At 41.1% G+C, this 20,777-nt stretch overlaps 1 protein-coding gene across 2 annotated transcripts in view; it reads left to right on the plus strand.

Moving 5' to 3' along the window:
* ABCG1 (ATP binding cassette subfamily G member 1) overlaps window positions 1-20,777 on the plus strand; it is a 62,297-nt gene that overhangs the window by 2,531 nt on the left and 38,989 nt on the right. For both annotated transcript variants that reach the window (XM_083362371.1, XM_083362372.1), the window contains exon 2: window positions 5,313-5,556. In XM_083362371.1, coding sequence (XP_083218497.1) covers window positions 5,313-5,556 — 244 coding nt within the window. The remainder of the gene's footprint in view (window positions 1-5,312; window positions 5,557-20,777) is intronic.

Here is a 20,777-nt window from a genome sequence, read left to right on the forward strand (position 1 = left end):
TGGCACAAGACAAAAGAACAGTGATAGCAAATAAAAGTGGGAAACAAAAAAGAAGAAAGGGGCATCAGTTACCCTCACCAAAGGCCTGGGTGAAGAACCACGTCTTTAAGGCTCTTTGAACTACCAGTAGGCAGGGCTTTTTTCCTCATAGAATGCTCAGAACGGAGTTCCGGCACCTTTTTTGGATAGAACCTTGTAGGGTAGGCAAGGCGGGTTGTATGACATGTGTGAGTTCCGGCACCTTTTTCTTTTACAAAAAAAGCACTGCCAGTAGGGTAGGAGTTATTCCAATTTATTTATTTATTTATTTATTTATTTATTTAATTTATATACCGCCCTTCTCTCAAGAGACTCAGGGCGGTTAACAGGGCAATACGTAAAAGACAAATACAAAAGTTAAAATTATTAAAACATGATTAAACAATGCCCATAGTACAAATAGTACAAATTTAAAATTAAAGTCATAATAACAAACCCACCCCATCCCATCAGGCCAGGCCCGCTTCCTTAAAGAGATGGGTTTTAAGGTCGCGCCGGAAGGAGTGGAGGTCGGGCGCCATCCGGAGCTCTACCGGAAGATGGTTCCATAAGTCCGGTGCACCCACAGAGAACGCTCTCCCCCTGGGGGCCACCAGTCGGCATTCTTTGACCGGCGGCACCCTGAGGAGGCCCTCTCTGTGGGAGCGTACTGGGCGGAGGGAAGTTGACGCCGGCTGCAGGTGCTCCCCAAGGTATTCTGGACCCATGCCATGGAGGGCTTTGTAGGTCATTACCAACACCTTGAACCTCACCCGGAAGACAACTGGCAACCAATGCAGCTCGCGGAGCAAAGGTGTAACACGGGAGTATCGGGAGACCCCCGACACAACTCTCGCGGCTGCATTCTGTGCCAGCTGGAGCCTCCGAGTGGTCTTCAAGGGTAGCCCCATGTAGAGAGCGTTGCAGTAATCAAGACGAGAGGTCACGAGCGCATGAGTGACCGTGCGCAAGGCATCTCGGTCTAGATAGGGCCGCAACTGGCGCACCAGGCGAACCTGGGCGAACGCCCCCCTAGTTACAGCTACAATATGGTCTTCTAAAGAGAGCTGTGAATTTGGTGGGAACCTCATTCCAGGAAGCAGATGCTGCTGTAGAGAAGCCTGTCTCTGGGGTCCAGGGAGATGGCATTGTTTAATGAGTAAAACCCACAGCGTGGCAAATCTGTAGGATTAAACCAGCCAGTCAAATACAATGGGAGACAGGTGGTCCCTCAAATAACCAGGCCATATGTCATGCAGGGTTTTATATGTGGCGACCAGCATCTTGAATCACAGCCAGAAGAAAATTGGAATTAATTATTTCTGAAATCTCATTTTATCATCTGAGGTTTTAAATTAAATTCCTGAATTCTTGTCCAAATTGCATGTTACTCTTTCCCTCTGCGCTGCAAAAGAACTGTCTAAATAAGACAACAGTAGCAAACATCAAAACGATGCGCTTTGAGTTAAGCCCAAGTTACCTTTTTTTGGAATCAGAGGTGCTTCTGCAAGAGAATTGTACAAATGGTTAGAAACCGGTTTTCCAACTTTGTGGTCTCATAAGATCACAATACTTTTATTTCAAGCAAGGGCATAGAACACGAAGTAGAGGGTGTATGTGCAGCCATCATTTCCCCTTTTTTGGAGTGGAATGAGAGATTTTTTTGTACTGCAGGACCTGTAGCAGCTAAAGACAGGGTGATCATTCTTTTCTCTTTGTTCTCAATGTTGCAAGATCAGCAGAAAAGACAGTGAAAGCTTATCTTCACATTTCTTTTGAGGGACTAGAGAGTGGAAGTTGTGGAATGGAAGTAGTCTAAAATAATCCAATAGCTTGAAGATTTGTCTGAAGTAGACAAATTGACCTTTAGTTCCTGCAATGTGAAATCTGGGTTTATGGTCTTAGATATAACTTTATGTTGGGGCTAATACTGATATAGTCCTGAGAATACTATGGATAACTTAAGAAAGCAAATGGATCAAATAATCAGATCAGTTTACTCATTTAGGGCACAAATGACCAGGATCATATTTTGGGCACATTATGTGAAGACCTAGCTTTCTTGACAAGTCTGCAATACTGGGAAAGGTGGAAGGAAAGAAAAAAAAGATGACCAGCAGCAAGGAGGAAGGACTCAATGGGTACACCATTAGAAGATCCAAAGGACTTCCTTGGGGGATACATTGTTCTCAAGAAAATCTATGTGGTCACTAAAAAATAGACACCAACCTGATGCACATAAACAAATACAGATGTTCTCATATCTGAAATTGGCATAAAGTGTATATATCAATGGCACAAATATTACGCATACCAAGAATAACTACAAACCTGCAAATCATTAGTATCCGGCAGCAATGCTTGGAGTTCAAGTTATAAGTTCTCTCATAGCTCTACCAATCCCAAATTGTAGAGAACCAGGAGAGAGAGAGCCTGGAAGCAAATATTCAGAAACAGTTATGTAAACAAAGAAAACAGTCCTGAAGCACAATCAGGTTTGCAAAATTCTGTTTTTATAGCCTATCTCAGGAAAATGTAGTTCTGTGGGTCTGTTTCCTGATCTGGCCCACCTCAAAGGGCCCACATTAGTTCATATCAAAGCATTTCACTTGGCTTCTTAATTACTTCTCTATGTTGTAAAAGGTGACATAAATGGGAAACAATGAACAACCTGTTTCTGCCTGGTTGTCTGGAGAGGTTATTGATCTAATAGCTACTTAGACATTTTCAAATGTTCTGCCAATTGGTGGAAAAGCGAAGGACAGTTAAGTATCATTCTGCACATAACATACGTGCATGTTTGGTCAATTTTTTTTGCCCCAACAGTCCCCTTGTTGGCACAGTACTAATTGAATGACTCGGGAAGGTTCGCTAAACCAGTAATGCAGAAATGGCCTTAGAGTGCTTTTATCCCCAAATAGTTCATCAGTTAAAAAATATAAAACAAAACATTTCAATGGCATATAGAAGTTCTCCTCTGAAAGTATAATGTTCATGTGTATTGGACTACAACTCACACAATCCTTGAAAAATGCAGTATTAGACATAACATGGTTGCTGGCTGACATATAATATTTACTACTGTAAAGTCAACCTTTAAGAACAGCAACCACTTTTTAGCTCTGAAGATGGTTTAGTAATTTGTACCAAATGTTCAATCGATTGGTGAATTTTTTGATGTCTTGTTCTGATGCTTGATCAGTACATTGTAACCTACCTGGTTGTTATGGTTTTTACCCAGCAGGTGATCCTTGGAAACTAAGAGCATCATTTATATAACTGGCAGGATTCACATATTGGTCTAGATGAGTTCCGGCATGGAGAATAAATAATACTTTTTAAAATGGCTCATTGGATCTGATGAAGGAAAGTTATTCTTCAGAAAACAAGTCTGCCAGTACACAAACTAAGGAAGTAGTCTGTAACCAAAGGAAGGAAAATGAAGCATTTTCCACTTGGTTTTTCTTCAAAAAACCCTTGCAATGTGTAGTAGAGTGATATTTTGTGAAATCAATGTGTGTTCAGGGCTCCAGATTTTATTTTAACATAGAATTGGCTGATCAAATTATGTTTGGAGATTTGCAAATGGGCTCCATGCAACGTTGGCAGTCTCCCCATAGTGGGAAAGACACTCTAGTTGCATTGAGCTGGCTGAAACAGTGAGTAAATTGACAGAACAAATAAAAATACCTAATACAAACGGAGGAGGAGATAAAGATATGTTGATTTCTTATTTGGGTGTTCTGCAGGTGGAATAAAAAAAAGCTATGGAAAACAAGACATTAGTTTGAATCACTTGAAAGGTGCTGCTGAGCAGTGCAGAAAATTGTGAGGAATATGGATGAATAGTTTTCAGTATTCCTGAATATTGGATGTGTGCCTGACTTGGATGTGTGCCTGATCCTAAAAGATGTGTGCCTGACTTGCCTAATCTAAACAAATTTAGGATCTAATCCTAAACAAGGATTTTACATAAACTTTCATACACACAGTTAAGATCCAGAATCAGAAGGAAGAGTTGAGCGAACATAAATGCTGCATGGCTCTTGAAAATGTTAAATGATCACATATTGTGACCTAAAATGAGAATAATAATTTTAGCTGACGTTACTGATAATTTTTCCATGGTTAGATGAATAATCATTGGGGCAAATATTAATTCTGTAGCTTTCCTACATTATAAGCACGTTGAGAATTAATTTTGTTTGGGTATTGGCCTTCTTTGTTAAAGTACAACCAGGACTCAAATTTATCTATAGTGTAACCTAGCCTTAGCAATAGAGTATTTGTTATAAGCTTTCCATATTGACCGTACTGTACTAATGAAATTGTTACTCACTATTGCCTGGGATTACACTGCACCTGTGGATATTCATTCAGTTATGAGCTGGCATACAGTATTAGAAGAAACAGTAACAAACATTGTGTCACATATTACCATCTTCTCCCCTAGCATAGCCTCAAAGAAAAATAGAAAGCTTTTACTTATGGTATTTGGGTCAGATAATGTGCAGTTGGTTTTAGCTATGGTTAATGGAAGCATGCCCTTAATGGTAGATTATCCAAATGATAATTAGAGTTAAAATTAACTTTAGTGTACAATTTAGTACAATACTAAACTGTGGCTAATATAAAGTATGAACATTCTGTGGACCTGATGGAGGTAAAAAAAAAGGAGGGGTACACAAAACCTGAAGTATTATGAGTGTACTGGATTCTTGCTTATTTATACAAATGGAAGATCTCAGGTGTTTTATGAAAAAGAAACATGTAAGCATCCATTTACAGACAAAGAAACCAATGTAATACATTTAAGATGGGCAAAAATGAACGCTGCAGTTGGAGTAGTCCTTTCAGTAACACAGTTTACAATTCTTGAATTTACACATTAAGTGAAATGCAGTTATGAGGCAATATATTGTGGTGCAGAGTGCTGTTTAAATGGGGGGTGGGGAAAACATGCACATGCACATGTCTTCAATAGGATAAACAACAAAATAATTGTCATGTAAGTTTTAGTAAAAAAAAAAGAACGATGCATAAAGAAAGAACAAATTGAAAATTGAAAAATGAGAAATGAGAAAGTGGGCCGCACTTTCATTGCCTGATTTGCCTATTTCCAAACAGCCATATTTTCCTGTAAAATAACAATGTCAGCAGAACATCATAGAGTTAGCTTTTTTTCTGTAGTAGTATGAGACTTGTTCTGGGACAAATATACAATAATTGCATTTGTAGTGTGTGTGTGTGAGAGAGAGAGAGATTATGTTTTCTTTTTTCCTCTTGTGTTCTAGAATGCCAGTAATTCTTCATCTACTATGCCTGAGCCAAAGTCAATATGTGTTTCAGTAGATGAGGTGGTCTATGGTGGTACAGAAACACAAGAGGTTCATTTGCTCAATGGCCATTTAAAGAAGATGGACAATGTTTTGACTGAAGCCCATCATTTCTCCTACCTTCCTCGAAGACCAGCTGTGAATATTGAATTTAAAGACCTCTCCTATGCTATACCAGAAGGACCCTGGTGGAACAAGAAGGGTAAGTAGGATGAATATATTCGTTCAGAACCCCGCTGGTTCTGGTTTACTACTAATTTGTGGTTGCCAGGGTAGCAATATTCCATTTTGAAGAGCAGACCTGCAACTTACGGGCCCACATGGACTTGGAGCTCTTGCTGGAACAGTGGCTGGAAGCCATGGCCAAGAGGGGCCTGGCTAGTACACCACTTGTGGCCTTTATTAGAGCAGGAAATACTGAAGACTATCATTTATAACTTGTCCCCTAGAACTCCCCCCCCTTGGCCACCAGTCTCAGAAAAGGAGATACAGTCCATCATTAAAAGCTTAAAGAGCAATAAAACCCCAGGTGAGGATTTTTTACCAGCAGAATTATTCAAGAAATTTCCCAAATAGTGGGGCCCTGTATTGGCAGGTCTTTTTACACACATTTATAACTTGACAACTTGTACCTCAGTTACTGTAATTTTCTTTACATGTGACAATTGCATCGGCTGCTGATACATTTCTGAGTGCAATTCAGGATGTTGATTCTTACCTGTAAAGTTGGGCCTGTATACCTTTCTTAGATAGATTCTACCTGACCATCTTTCTGACCAAAGAATGCCTGCCGAAGATATGGGAGTGGGCATTCCCTATGGGAGCTCCAGTCTCTTGGAACAACTTGCAACGCCTATTTGTCAAATTGAACTTTTAAAATGGCAAATTTATAGAAAACTAAGGAAGGGCTAAAGCTTCCGTCAACACAGTTTACAGTTTGTGTTTCAAAAGAAAATTGTTGTAAAAGACTATAAGCATCATCTACATGATTAAGAATTGTAAAATGTGTTCTGATAAAAACTGTTCAAAGCTATCTTTGGGATTTCTGAAATGTTTGCTAAAAAGAATGGGTACTCATCCATACAGTTCTTCAACTTCAGATAGTGAAAATCAGTGCTTTCCATTTAGCACCCAATTTCAAACCTATATCATACTGATAATTTGCAATGACATTAAGAGTATGATAGCAATTAGTCAAAACTGAGTGGAACATGCTGACAGAATTATAGCGTTTAATAGGAATGATTCTGGACTACTAAAGTTATGCATTCTATTTTAATTTTTATGATGTGTTTTCTGCCAGGAAGGAAGAAGCCACACATGATATTTCCATTAGTCAATACATCTATTGAGATAATTACTCTAGAGAAAAACAAATGAAGCTCTTGAGGCTAATGTCCCATATTTATTATGAAGCAATTAGATTTTCACCTGAGTCTTTGGGCTTGGCTGTATGATATCACCTGTTTGTTTTACCCTTTCGGAACATAGTGATGCACAGAATTTTAGCATGGCTTGTTTCTGATGTATAAGTCCCTATAATTTTTCCCCACATAGTCTAATAAAATGCTGATTCCCTTCTCCTTTAATCAAAATCCTTGATTAATTCAAAGACTCAGCATAGAGACTGAAGTCCATTTTGCACAGAAGTAATGAGCGAACAAAGAATGATTTGTGATCTAAATGGTTAGTGTTGAGGATATAATAGCTTTAGGAGAAAGCTATGTTTTATGAATCTTCCAGCTTATTCAGTAGAGGGAGTTTTATTGATGGTCCTTGTAGCAGAGAGATGCCCTTGCAGAGAGCCAAACCTAGCTCAGGTTCCAGACTGTCCACTTACCTTGGAAACCTGGAATGAGGATTCAGCAAGAAATGCACAACTCCCAACTCTTGAAACTTCATTCTTTGAATCAAAGCGTATTTCCAAGTTTCTTTGTAGAATCAGTAGATTATAGGAAGAGAAATGTTATCATTTTTGTCCTCTTCAATTCTGGTTATAAAATAGATTAAGCAGCATATGAGAGCAAGTAGCTATGACTGAAAAACCCAAAGGTCAAGACTTGGTTAATACTTGAATGGGAGACCACCAAAAATTCAGTGCAATAGGATGATGGACAGCTGAAAAAACAGATCAGAAGAATGCAGGAGCAATCTGCTTCTGGCCTGTTGCTAAGAAAACTGCATGGAAGTGCCAAGATATTAATGAAAAAAAAGTAAAACATATTTTTTTTACCATGCTATAGTATTGAAGATTACTGTTTTCAAACAGATATTTTGATTATTGCCCATATGATAGTTTATGAATTTAACAGGTTCTGGCTGTTTCCTGTGAAATAGATGAATCCTTCCATATGACAATATATTAGGTGGCACTTTTTGCCACCATAACATCCATACATAATATTCAGAAAATTAACTCTGAGACCATTGAATATCTTAGATCAGGGGTGTCAAACTGCTGGCCTGTGGGTCGGTTTCATCATACCAAAGCGGCACCCACCCCATTGCCAGCAATGCAAAAAGACTCCTGATATGTCGTGACACATCACGTGATGAGTTTGTCACCCGTGTCTTAGATCATTGAGGGCTGATATTGTATACTGTACTGATTTAGCTGTTTTACCTCGAGCTGATTTGAATTCTATTTTCCATTTTCCCATACGCAACAAGAAGTACAATTTCCCTTTAACTTCTGTGCACGTAGTCTACTATATTCATTGTGTTACTTTTACAAGAGGAGCAAAATCTAGACTGTAAAAATACTGATGACCACTAAAGGGCAGCAAAGAATTATTGGTTTTTGAATATCTCTGCTGCCATCTAGTGATCATCTTAAATTTTTACAGCCCAAATTTGTGTTTGGTCTGTAAATATTGTATTTATGCTGAATATAGATTCTTAAGATTAATTATAGCAATAATAATAAAATTCACTCCATGCCTGTGGGAAGTCACTTTATACTCATAACAAGAAGCTATTTGGAGTATTTTGAGTAAAGGCATGCTATGGATACCAAAGAGGAGCACTCTAAGATCATCAGAAAACCTAAAACCAAAACAAAATGGAAATATATAGAGCTCTCATCTCATACTGCTACTCTGCTGCCATTTTAGCTCCTCTGTTTTTTTAGTGAAGACAGAGTTACCTATATTCAGCAAGTTAATGCGTTGGAGCATAGCTTATTTCATCCATTGTCATCTGGTCTAAACAAGATAAAGGTTGCAAAATATTGAAATAGTATTTTTAATGAAATATTAAATAATTATAGAGGTTGTTTGTCAGTTTTAGCTGTAAATCAATACTGTGTTTCTGAGAAATATATCAATTTGAACTTCATGTTCTTATTTATCTTATATTTTTAGAGTTGATAATTTGGCTTTAAAGGACTATGTTGCAATTTGATGAACACTTGGGAATAATCAACTTTAAACATTGTGAGACTTGCATGCTAGTACACACATGCTACAATCATACTATTAAATATTCTCCTAAAATAGAAAATGTGAAGGACTCTTAGAACATTTCTGGTACAATCTACTGATTAATTCCTATGCAGTCCCCAATAAAAGTTAGATTTATAGTAAATACGCTAAATGCAATAACTAATTGTTGCAAATAAAGCTGTAGGATATTTGCATAAATCCCATTTTTTTCTGTATTCATTAGTGAACTGCTTGCATGCTCTTAAATGTTTTGCTTTTCCATTTTGTAACAAATGTCTGAAACATTCTCAACTTTTTCAGGTTATTAAGAAAGGTAGCTGTTTTTTATATGTTTATCTTTGCTATGCAAATTAATGTATTTTTGTTTAGCTGCATATATCTTAGGGTTTTTTTTCAACTATCAGAATTAAAGATAAAGTTGATCCAGTAATAAATGTTATTTGTTAAGTATTCTGCAAACCACTATTTAAAAACTATTAAAGTAGAATATACCCATTGCTGGCAAATGAAATAATGTGGTATAAATATCCTATTGTTTCACCTTTTAGGTGTCATAAATTCTACTCTGACACACTCATATAACAAGTGTACATCTTGTACTGGGTTGGCAAGATTCCACCCCCTACCTTTTGAAATGCAAATGGTGAAAAATAGGATTTATTGTATATGAGTTGCTGTTTCTAATCAGAGAATTCAGGAAAAGCCTGTTCTTGTGTGGCAGGTGCATTGCAGTTGAGGTGCCGCATGAAGCAGCTCTCTCTCATTCATGCTCGGTTACTATCAGTCATTGCACTATAGTAACCTCAGCCTGTGATGCTGGATCAGTGACGAAGCGGTGGTTGATTGGTTGCATTACGTCTGTTGCTAAGATGAGTGAGGAAAGGAAGGAAGGAAGGATTGCCGGAGAAAATGCACATTCTTCTTAACATTCAAAAGGACTGAATGTTATAGTTATGATTTTGCTTACATTTTTGGACAGTAGGTATGCTTACATCTTAGTTAAGATTTAGCCCCTTTTCAAAAAAAAAAAAGAAGGAAATACCTGGTTAGACTGAATGAAATTCAGGATGCAGCAGCTCAGTGCAAAGACAGTGTTAAAGGCACCTTTAAAAATAATGTCTAAACTAGATGTGATCCATTTAACTGTCTTTATTCTAAACCAACAAATATAATGTAATTCTTTTTTGTTGCTGCAGCAGTTGCACATTTTAGCATTGGACTTCATAGACCTAAATCTTTGAATCAATGAATAATTTAGAGTATAATGTTGGGAAAGCAGAAATTAGGAAATCCCTTTTCCTAGCAAACCAAAGGCAGCAGAAGAAAACCCTTTCTCCTTTTAAAAATGATTTTTTAATAAATAGCCTGATCTTACACTGCTTTAAATAATTTTAATTGATTGCAGTGCATTCCTGCAATACCAATAACTAGGTGATCCTTCTCATTGCCTGGTGAATTGAATCTAGTCACCTACTTTGGGAAGAAAATGCTTGTGTTGTGAACAAAGTACAGCCTGGAATAACTTACCCAAATTCACAGATTTTGTTGCGGGTGAAGAAGGAGAGTGCAAAAGTTGGGTTGAAACTTAACATTAAGAAAACCAAGATCATGGCATCCGGCCCTCTCAATTCCTGGCAAATAGATGGGGAAGAAATGGAGGTAGTGACAGATTTTATTTTCCTGGGCTCCAAGATCACTGCAGATGGGGACTGTAGCCAAGAAATTAAAAGACGCTTGCTCCTTGGGAGGAAAGCCGTGGCCAATCTAGACTAATACTTTGGCCACCTAATGAGAAGGAAGGACTCACTGGAGAAGAGCCTAATGCTGGGGAAGATTGAGGGCAATAGAAGAAGGGGACGACAGAGAATGAGGTGGCTGGATGGAGTCACTGAAGCAGTAGGTGTGAGCTTAAATGGACTCCAGAAGATGGTAGAGGACAGGAAAGCCTGGAGGAACATTGTCCATAGGGTCGCGATGGGTCAGACACGACTTCGCAGCTAACAACAACAACAAATTCAGGGCTAAATGGCTCTGGACTTGATCATTGTGGCTCTATTAAAATAAAAACAAGCAAATTATAACTATTTTAATCTCATTATTTCACTGGATTTACTTTAAAGAGGACTTTTATTTTTTACTTATTTATTTTATGTGTTTATTAATTAAATTTATAAATTTATACCCAAGTCACTCATGGTGACTCAAGGTGGCTTACAGAAATCAAATTCCAATGCAAAAATCATAGTCAGCCAACTCTGACTATGTTTGTATCCACCTCTGTATCTTTATGGATGTGTCTTGAACCAGTTTTTAAATACAGTACTTTGTATTATTGAGGCTTCAAAAGAATCAGCACAGGTATTAAAATATTAAGTGTGCCTGGAAATGGCAATAACTCTCTTACCAGTCAAAGATAATATTTGGCTATTTGGATTTCTATTGTCAGTAAGGCCCAATATGCACCCCAACTTTCATTCTGATCCCTCAGAGGAGGGCAGTTCCATCTAGGACAGATCCCACCTTTTGCAATCCTGGGAGCCATCTAATCTGAAATTCTGTTCAGATTGGGATGTTTCAGTAGGAACTTGCAAGTGTTTATTCTGTCCAACTACTGTAGTCCCCAGGGAACAATTATTTTCTGGCTGTGCCCTCCCAATGACCAATCAATTTCCTTTCTAGAAGCAATCCATAAAAGGGCTGATATATTGTGTGTATGTGTACATAATATGTGTACACAGAGTTAAAATAATATGTTCAAAGTTATATATGGATGGTATATGTATTATGTATTATATGGATGTATATGTATGTGTTATGTGGTATGTTGTCGATACCATCTGGGAGGAGTTTGATTCTGTAACTCCGGAGGAAGTGGACAGGATCATGGGGAGGCTGAGCACCACCACATGTTTACTGGACCCGTGCCCTTCCTGGCTGGTTTATGCAGCCCGGGAGAGGACACGCAGCTGGTTCCAGGCAGTTATATCGGCCTCTTTGAGTGAGGGTATCTTCCCCGCCGTCTTGAAGGAGGCGGTGGTGAGGCCTCTCCTCAAGAAGCCTGTCCTGGACCCGGCTGTATTGAACAACTTTCGTCCTGTCTCCAACCTTCGCTTTCTTGCGAAGGTTGTTGAGAGTGTGGTGGCGCATCAGCTCCCTTTGGTCCTGGATGAAGCGGATTATCTAGACCCGTACCAATCGGGTTTCAGGCCCGGGCACAGCACGGAGACGGCATTGGTCGCGCTGGTGAATGATCTCTGGAGGGCTCGGGACAGGGGGCATTCCTCTGTCCTAGTCCTATTAGACCTCTCGGCGGCTTTCGATACCATCGACCATGGTATCTTGCTGCGGCGTCTCAGGGGATTGGGAGTGGGAGGCACAGTTTTACAGTGGTTCTCCTCCTATCTCTTGGGACGTTCGCAGTCGGTGTTGGCAGGGGGGCAGAGGTCGACCGCGAGGTCTCTCATTTGTGGAGTTCCTCAGGGGTCGGTCCTCTCGCCTCTCCTGTTCAACATCTACATGAAGCCGCTGGGTGAGATCATTCGTGGCTTTGGAGTTGGGTATCATCAGTACGCTGATGATACCCAACTTTTCTTTTCGACCCCAAACCACCCCAGTGATGCCCTCAACGTGATGTCCCGTTGCCTGGAGGCGGTTCGGGTCTGGATGGGGAGGAACAGACTCCAGCTCAACCCCGACAAGACTGAGTGGCTTTGCATACCTTCGTCCCGGGTTTATTCGGACATTCCACCTCTAGTTATGGGGGGTGAACTATTACCCCCCGTAGATAGGGCTCGCAACTTGGGGGTCCTCCTAGATTCACGGCTCACTTTGGAAGACCATATAGGAGCCGTGACTAGGGGGGCCTTCGCACAGGTTCGCCTGGTGCGTCAGTTGCGGCCCTATCTTAGCCGGGACGATTTATGCACGGTCACTCATGCGCTCGTGTCCTCTCGTCTGGACTACTGCAACGCTCTCTACATGGGGCTGCCCTTGAGGACTACTCGGAAGCTCCAGCTGGTACAGAATGCAGCCGCGAGAGTGGTGTTGGGAGTCTCCCGATACTCCCACGTTACGCCTCTGCTCCGTGAGCTGCATTGGTTGCCAGTTGTCTTCCGGGTGAGATTCAAGGTACTGGTAACGGTATTTAAAGCACTCCATGGCATGGGGCCGGAGTACCTCAGGGAACATCTGCTGCCGGCATCAAGCTCCCTGCGCCCTGTGCGTTCCCACAGAGAGGGCCTCCTCAGGGTGCCACCGATCAGAGAATGTCGATTGGTGGCCCCCAGGGGGAGATCCTTCTCTGTGGGCGCTCTGGAGCTGTGGAATCAGCTACCGGTTGAGCTCCGGATGGCGCCCGATCTTCGCTCCTTTCGTCGCGATCTTAAGACATTTCTGTTTGTACAAGCCGGCCTAGCCTGAGGGGGAGTGTTGGGGTTATTTTATTTTTTGTTTTTTAACTTTTCCGGGGGTTTTTAGTGTTGTATTTATATTGTTTTTAACTAGGGCAATTTGTTTAATCTTTTTTTAATGTTTGTATTCACTATTTTATTCTGCCCTGTGAACCGCCCTGAGTCCTCAGGGAGAAGGGCGGTATATAAATGTTATTAAATTAAATTAAATTAAATTAAATATGCATTCTATAGCTTGTATGTATACGCAGACACAACAATAAGCTTTAAGCCTAAGTGGCTTGGGTCCGGGATATTTGAGGGAACACCTACTGCCGGCATCAAGTTCCCTTTGTCCTGTGTGCTCCCACTTGGAGGGCCTTCTCAGGGTGCCGCCTGTAAAAGACTGCCAGCGGATAACACCCAGGGGGAGGGCCTTCTAAGTGGGTGCGCCTGACCTGTGGAACCAGCTGCCTGTGGAGCTTAGGACTGCCCCCGACCTTCGGTCATTCCACCAGGACCTGAAGACCTGGCTCTTTGAGCTTTCCGGCCTAGGCTGAGAGGTTTTTGTTCTCCCCCCCTCAGGGATCAAATTTAATTATTTTAACTGTTTTTAACTCTTGTATTGTATTGATGTTTTTAAATACTTTGTAAACCGCCCTGAGTCCTACGGGAAAAGGGCGGTATATAAATTCAATAAACTTAAACTTAAACTTAACATCAAAATCCCTTTTTTGCATTATCCTAAGTTCAGCTCAATAAAATCTGCTTTTGTTATAGGGATCTTTCAGTGGTGGTGGGATAAATAATGATCCACATGAGAGGGAGTAGCGAATCAAGATGGAAGGCTTTGCCTAAAAGAAAGTAAAATGCATAGGGTAACAATAGCAAAGCTTATGCTGGCATAAGCTGCGAAGCAGCAGTCCCCAACCTTTTTGGCACCAGGGACTGGTCTCGTGGAAGACAATTTTTCCACAGATAGTGGGTGGAGTGCATAACATAAATCCCACAAATGTGCAGTTTCACTCACCCACTGCTCACCTCCAGTTGTGCGGCCCAGTTCCTAACAAGCCACGGACTGGTACTGATCAATGTCCCAGGGGTTGATGACCCTTGCTGTAAAGTATTATAGTATTTTCAACTCAAAGTTAAGCACAAGGGCATTCACAATGAGCTGCGGATAAGTGATGGATGACAGTGTTCAGTGTCCAGTTTTGCACAAATGGTTGGTAACCTATATTTGCAGTAGGGCAACTTAGCAATATGGATACAGCTTTAAGATTCAAGATTCCCTTAAGTTTAAGTGTCTTACCACACTCAAAGGCTTAGATTGGGTCTATGATGCTGCGTAAACATTCTTTTTTGTAGAATAGAACATATTCTTTATGTTATTAAAATACTTTAAAACTTAAGTATTTAAATATTTTAAAACAGTACTTTCCTCTGCTTATTCTCTTCAGTGTTTAGGTTTCTAACCCTTAAAAGAGAATTATATATGGATGCGACAGAGAATTTTAAAAACTGCATAGAGCAGACATGTCAAACACAAGGCCCGGGGGCCGGATCCGGCCCGCGAAGTGGTTTCATGTGGCCCGCGAAGCCATCCTGAAAACAGTGAGGGAACGGCCCCCACTGCCTTGGCCCTGGCCCAGAGACCCTCCTTCTGCCAGAGACCCTCAGATCTGTCCCACTCCTGCCCAGGCCCCCATAGGCACCCTTGATGTGAACGATGTAGAGCTGGCCACGCCCACCCAGTAGGCCATACACACTGTAGCCACGCCCACCCAGTAGGCCATGCCCACCCTGGCCACACCCACCCGGCCCCTTGAGGGCAACTGCAATGCTGATGTGGCCCTCAATGAAATTGAGTTTGACACCCCTGGCATAGAGTATGCAGTATTTATTTTAGAGACAGATTTAAGAATCATTACCTAAGTACGTACAATTGTATGTTCCAAGTGTGGAAAATAACTGGAAGTAGCAAGGAAATTTAAAAATAAAAATATATATGATTTTAGTATTATCATGTAATCATATCTTATATTTTATAATAATCATTTTATAATCAATTGCCTGAGTAGATGCTTTGAGTATATGGGGGAAAATATAAGCTTCAAATGGAGGGAGGGGGAGAACAGGAGTTACCATGGGGCCCAGTGTGAGTACCGTCTAGGAATTGTTTTTAAGTACCTTCTGGTGCCTGGTACCCCTGGCAGGTGTAGAAGATGGGAGACATCTCTCCTCTAGAATTGATAAGCATGTACATATATGGTCTGAGTAAACAGGATAGTAGGGGAGGGATCTTATTAGTATAATGCAGGGGTGTCAAACCTGCAACGTCACGTGACGTCGTGCAACGTATCGGAGCTTTTTCCTCATTGCCGGCAATGGGGTGGACGCATCCGGCCCGTGGGCCGGCAGTTTGACACCCCTGGTATAATGTAAGCAAACGGGCAGAGATAATGTATTCTGTTTAGATTCTTCTGATAGATTATAACCTCCAAAGCCTAAGCCAATGGGACCATGGGGGAAGGAATGGGGCATCACGATAGGATGTATAATAATGTGATTTTGGAATTTTGGGGTGTGGTTCAGTGCTTGGCTACATTGCATTGTTTGCCTTCCTGAATCCACCACGCTTTGCAAACCATTACTTTTTAGACTTTGTTGTGAATTTTTTTTTTGAATGCACCTTGCTAATCTCAGATAAAGGGTATGACTGACTGACGAGAACATAAGAAGTTCGAAATGATCATCTCAGCCTCCCAAATTCTTTATTAGCAATTTGAATAATTTACATATATATACATATATATTACATACACACACATATATTGGCTTGATAACAAAGAATAAAGGGAGACAGATAATGATCATTTCAAACTTATTTGTTCTCATCAGTCAGCCATACCCTTCTGAGATTCGAACCTGGGCCAACTACATCTTAAGCAGTTGTTTTAACCCCTAGGCCACAGGCTCTCTCTCTCTCTTAGTTAGCTGAGAAGCAAGGGAGAAATGTGTTAAATGTTTGTTAAGTATTTAGACTGCACTTGCTTAGGTCCCAAACACGGGACAAATCTTATTTCCTGTTTCAGCCTAACCCAAGGCCATCTACAGGCAGTAGCCACAGCAGTGGCAGCTCATATTTGTGTAAATTTTTTGGCTTGCTAACAAAGAATAACAAAAAAATTTGCATAAGAAATTAAATATATAGAACTAAATACAGGTAGTCCTCAGCTTAGGGCTACAGTTGAGCCCAAAATTTATGTTGCTAGGAAATTTATTAAGAGAGTTTTGTCCCATTTTATGACTTTTCTTGCCATATTTGTTATGTGAATCACTGTAGCTGTTAAATCAGTAACACAATTGTTAGGTGAATCTGGCTTCTCCATTGACTTTGCTTGTCAGAAGGTTGCAAAAGGTGATCATATGACCCTGGGACACTCCAACCGTCATACATTTGAGTCAGTTGTCAAGCATCCAAATGTAAATCACACGATTAAGGGGATGCTGCAATGGTCATGAGTGTGAAAAATGGTCATGTCACTTTTTTCAGTGCCATCGCAACATTGAACAATCACCAAGTGAACTGTTGTAAGTTGAGGACTACCTGTACAGTTGTTCTATTTTAAAACTGAAATAGTTTTTTTAATTGGATATTTTATCTTAATATAAGGGTTTATATGTAAATATGGTAAAGGGATGTGGTGGCTCAGTGGGTTAGGACGCTGAGCCTGTCGATCAGAAGGTCGGCAGTTTGGCGGGTCGAATCCCGAGTGCTGCATAACAGAGTGAGCGCCTGTTACTCGTCCCAGCTTCTGCCAACCTAGCAGTTCGAAAGCACGTAAAAATGCAAGTAGAAAAATAGGGACCACTACGGTGGGAAGGTAACAGCGTTCCGTGCGCCTTTGGCGTCTAGTCATGCCGGCCACATGACCACAGAGATGTCCTCGGACAAGCGCTGGCTCTTCGGCTTTGAAACGGAGATGAGCACCGGCCCCTAGAGTTGGAAACGACTAGCACACATGTGCGGGGGAACCTTTACCTTTACCTATGTAAATATGGTATGATGTAAATGTGCTTCTCTCCCACGCCATGTTTATTTTCAGCACGTGTATTTCCCTGTTGTGTCTTTCTTAAATATGCATTTAGGTATTTGGCAATCCATAAGTAGATACTGTACATCATACTCTGAAAAAACAACCCATCCTTCTAGATTCTACTCAATGGAATTTAGAAAAAAAAAATCCATAATGTCTGTATAAATTGTCAATCAGTCAAAATATTAAAATAATGAATCATGCAAGCATTCTCTTATGGTTTCTCCCTTTATCTGAAAAAAGGCAGATGGGCAGATAGTGGTTTCTGAGCAAAGTATAATTCTTTTTCCTTCAAGCGGATGGCATGAAGATTGCCTCATGCAATATATATCACTGAAACACTTGCATGCAATCTGGTATCTGCAGGATTATCATCATTTATTGACCTATTTAAAAGACTCCCCCTGTTCTGAGCTGCAACAGTGCTTATATACAGTACCTCTCTGCATTTGCCTTAATCTTTCTCACATAATCCTAGTGTCTGCTATTGAGAAGCAGGTTCTGACATGTTCAACCATCTGCAAGTCTACCGGATTTTACTTTATCCAACTTTTCAAGTAGGCTAGCACTAGAGACTTTGACAGATGCTTTCTTGACATCAAGAAACATTACAGCCACTACATTTTCTCGGCCTCCTATGTTACCTGATTATTTATCTGATGTGAAAAAAATAAGATTGACCTGATTGTTCCTTTGAATTCAAACTAACTTCTGGAAATGGCAGTGTTTGTCCTACATGCTATAGACATGGTGCTTGACAATCTGTTCTGATACTCTGTGTATCCACACCATTAGAATACCTGAAGGGCAGGTTAGGGAGAGATGGTCATGGACAAAATGGGTCTGAAAAGGATTATGAACGAAACTGTTGACAATTGCTGCTGCCAATAGTTGTTATTTTGGATATGTTTGCCACCTTGAGTTGTTCTTAAAAATAATAAAGATAGGAAACAAACAAACAAAATTATGCTATATTCAGTTAGATGTATTTTCAAACTTTTTCAGGCCATAGAATCTGTAAGTTAAAAATAGCAACAACAATGTTTTCCAGAATCCCTGATCAAGAGATTAAGCTTCAGGGATAGAAAATTGGCTGTGTTTGAGAGAATTTTTTTTCCATCCTTAGCTTCTCATGGAATTGAATAGATTTTGTTATGTCAGTAGCTTTGTTGCAAAGAAGGTTCCTTTGAAGCGGGAGATTCGGGTGCAATTATTGGCTAATGTTGTAAAGGCGGGAAAACCTGGGCTTGGGATTGGATACAGTTCAAACAGCTCGAGTATATAAGCCGGAGTTATTTTGACAGTTGTCAGTTGACATATGTGTATTAATAAACCTTATTGCTGTTAAACCTCACTGAGTCATTCGTCTGTCTGGACCAAACAACTGGCGACGAGGGTGGGATAGACGGTGGACTAGTGAAGGATCGGCGACAAACAGCTGCGCGTAAGGCGGTAAATTTAAAAAAATTCACAGTCAACCGCAAGCGGCCGCGGCGGAATCAACAAACCTCCGAATGGCGCAAATTGGTTCTTTAAAAGAATTTGATCCAAACTACCCAGAGGACTGGGAAGAATATGTGGGACAGGTCGAAGGGTTTTTGCTCATGAACGGCATAACCGACGACCGAAAAAAGGCGGCTGCCTTACTAACTATTTGTGGCACACCTGTGTACTGGGTTGCCGTGGGACTTTGTCAACCATTGCCGGTATCAAGCGTTTCGTATGCTGATTTACTGGCCAAATTAAAGGTACATTTTATGCCGAAAAGATCAGAACTCTTTTGGCGGCACATTTTCGAAAAACGAAATCAGAGACCGGGCGAGTCAATAACCAAATTTGTTGCTGCAGTTAGAGAAGCAGCGTTACGTTGTAAATATGACAATTTAGAAATAAGGATCCGTGATAGAGTGGTGCTGGGCTTGCGAGACGAGCAGTTACAAAATAGAATTATCGCTAAGCCCACCGGCGACTTGCAAGAAGTCCTCGACGAACTTTTGACGTACGAATCCACTGGGTATCGCGACCCCCCCCCGCAATAGCATGGCTGCTTCTTCAGAAATAAACCAAGAAAGCCTTGTGGACAGTGGGGAGGTGGACCAACAATGGGAAGCCGACATAGCCGAAGTCACCAGAAGGTTTGGAAAAATGGCGGCAAAACCATCCCGCAGCGAAGGACCAGAACCGAGTCACCGATTCCAAACAACAACACCACAACGACAACCGAGAGATATTCCAGCAAGACCGCGCGACAGCGACAACAGATGTGGAAGCTGCGGGGGCAACCATCCCCGAGCAACATGCAGATTCCGCTCTGCTAGATGCAGATTGTGCGGAAAGACCGGCCACATTCAAGCCATTTGCAGGGGTCGTGCACGCGACAATCGTCTACACGAAATCGACATTTGGGCCGAAGGTAAGGTAACCCCTTACTATAGTGGCAAGGAGTCCCCTAGACCTTGGACACAATACTCCAACCGCGGGGAGGTGGCGCGAGTCAATCACATAGGGAAGCGAAAAATAAACCATATTTTGGGACCAAAATTAAAAATCTTAGTCCAGTTGCAAGGAATTCCTTGCAAAATGGAAATTGATTCTGGGGCCTCAGTGTCCATAATTTCTAGCGAGACCCTTAAACAGATTGAACTTAAAAGTGGTCGCAAAGTTCCACTTAGTTCAACCAAAATTCAATTGGCAGATTTCCAAAAAAAACCCAATAAAAATTAAGGGAAAAGTTACCCTTAAAGTTAAATATAAGGGGTTTAATGGATTCTTAGACTTAATAGTCACAGAAGGCCATAGAACTAGTTTAATAGGCCTTAACTGGTTTTCTGCCCTGGGAATTTGGGTCGGGGGAATAAACACCGTTAATAATAATAAGACCCTCAAATCTGTCTGCGATGAATTCGCAGACGTATTTGATGGGTCTTTGGGTAAATATAAAGGGCCCCCAATTAATTTTAATTTAGACCCAGCAGTTAAACCCATCAGGCTTAAGGCCCGACGGGTGCCTTTCGCCCTTAAGCAAAAAATCGAGGCCGAGCTCGATAAGCTTGTAGGCCAAGGCGTTCTAGAACCGGTCGAGGGTGGCTTGTGGGAGACGCCAATCGTCACACCCCTTAAACCTAATGGGGATGTGAGGATTTGCGCTGATTACAAAGCCACCCTGAACCTAGGAATGAAAAAGCATGCTTACCCGGTCCCGACGGTGAAGCAGGTCCTCGCCACGATACAGGACGGCGCCATATTTCCCAAGTTAGACTTGGTGCAGGCGTATTTGCAACTTACTGTTTCCAGGGAAGCTGCTGAAGCTCAAACTATTGTTACCCACAAGGGGGCGTTCCGAGTCCACAGACTGCAATTCGGTATTGCAGCAGCTCCAGGCATCTTCCAGGAGGTGATGGAGAGGACCTTAAAGGGCATACTTTGATGATGTTCTTATAGCTGGAAGAAATGAAGAAATTTTAGCTGAGCGTCTGGAACAGGTATTGGGAA

The sequence above is a fragment of the Vipera ursinii genome, assembly GCF_947247035.1.
Source record: "Vipera ursinii genome assembly, chromosome: 4".
NCBI lineage: Eukaryota > Metazoa > Chordata > Lepidosauria > Squamata > Viperidae > Vipera > Vipera ursinii.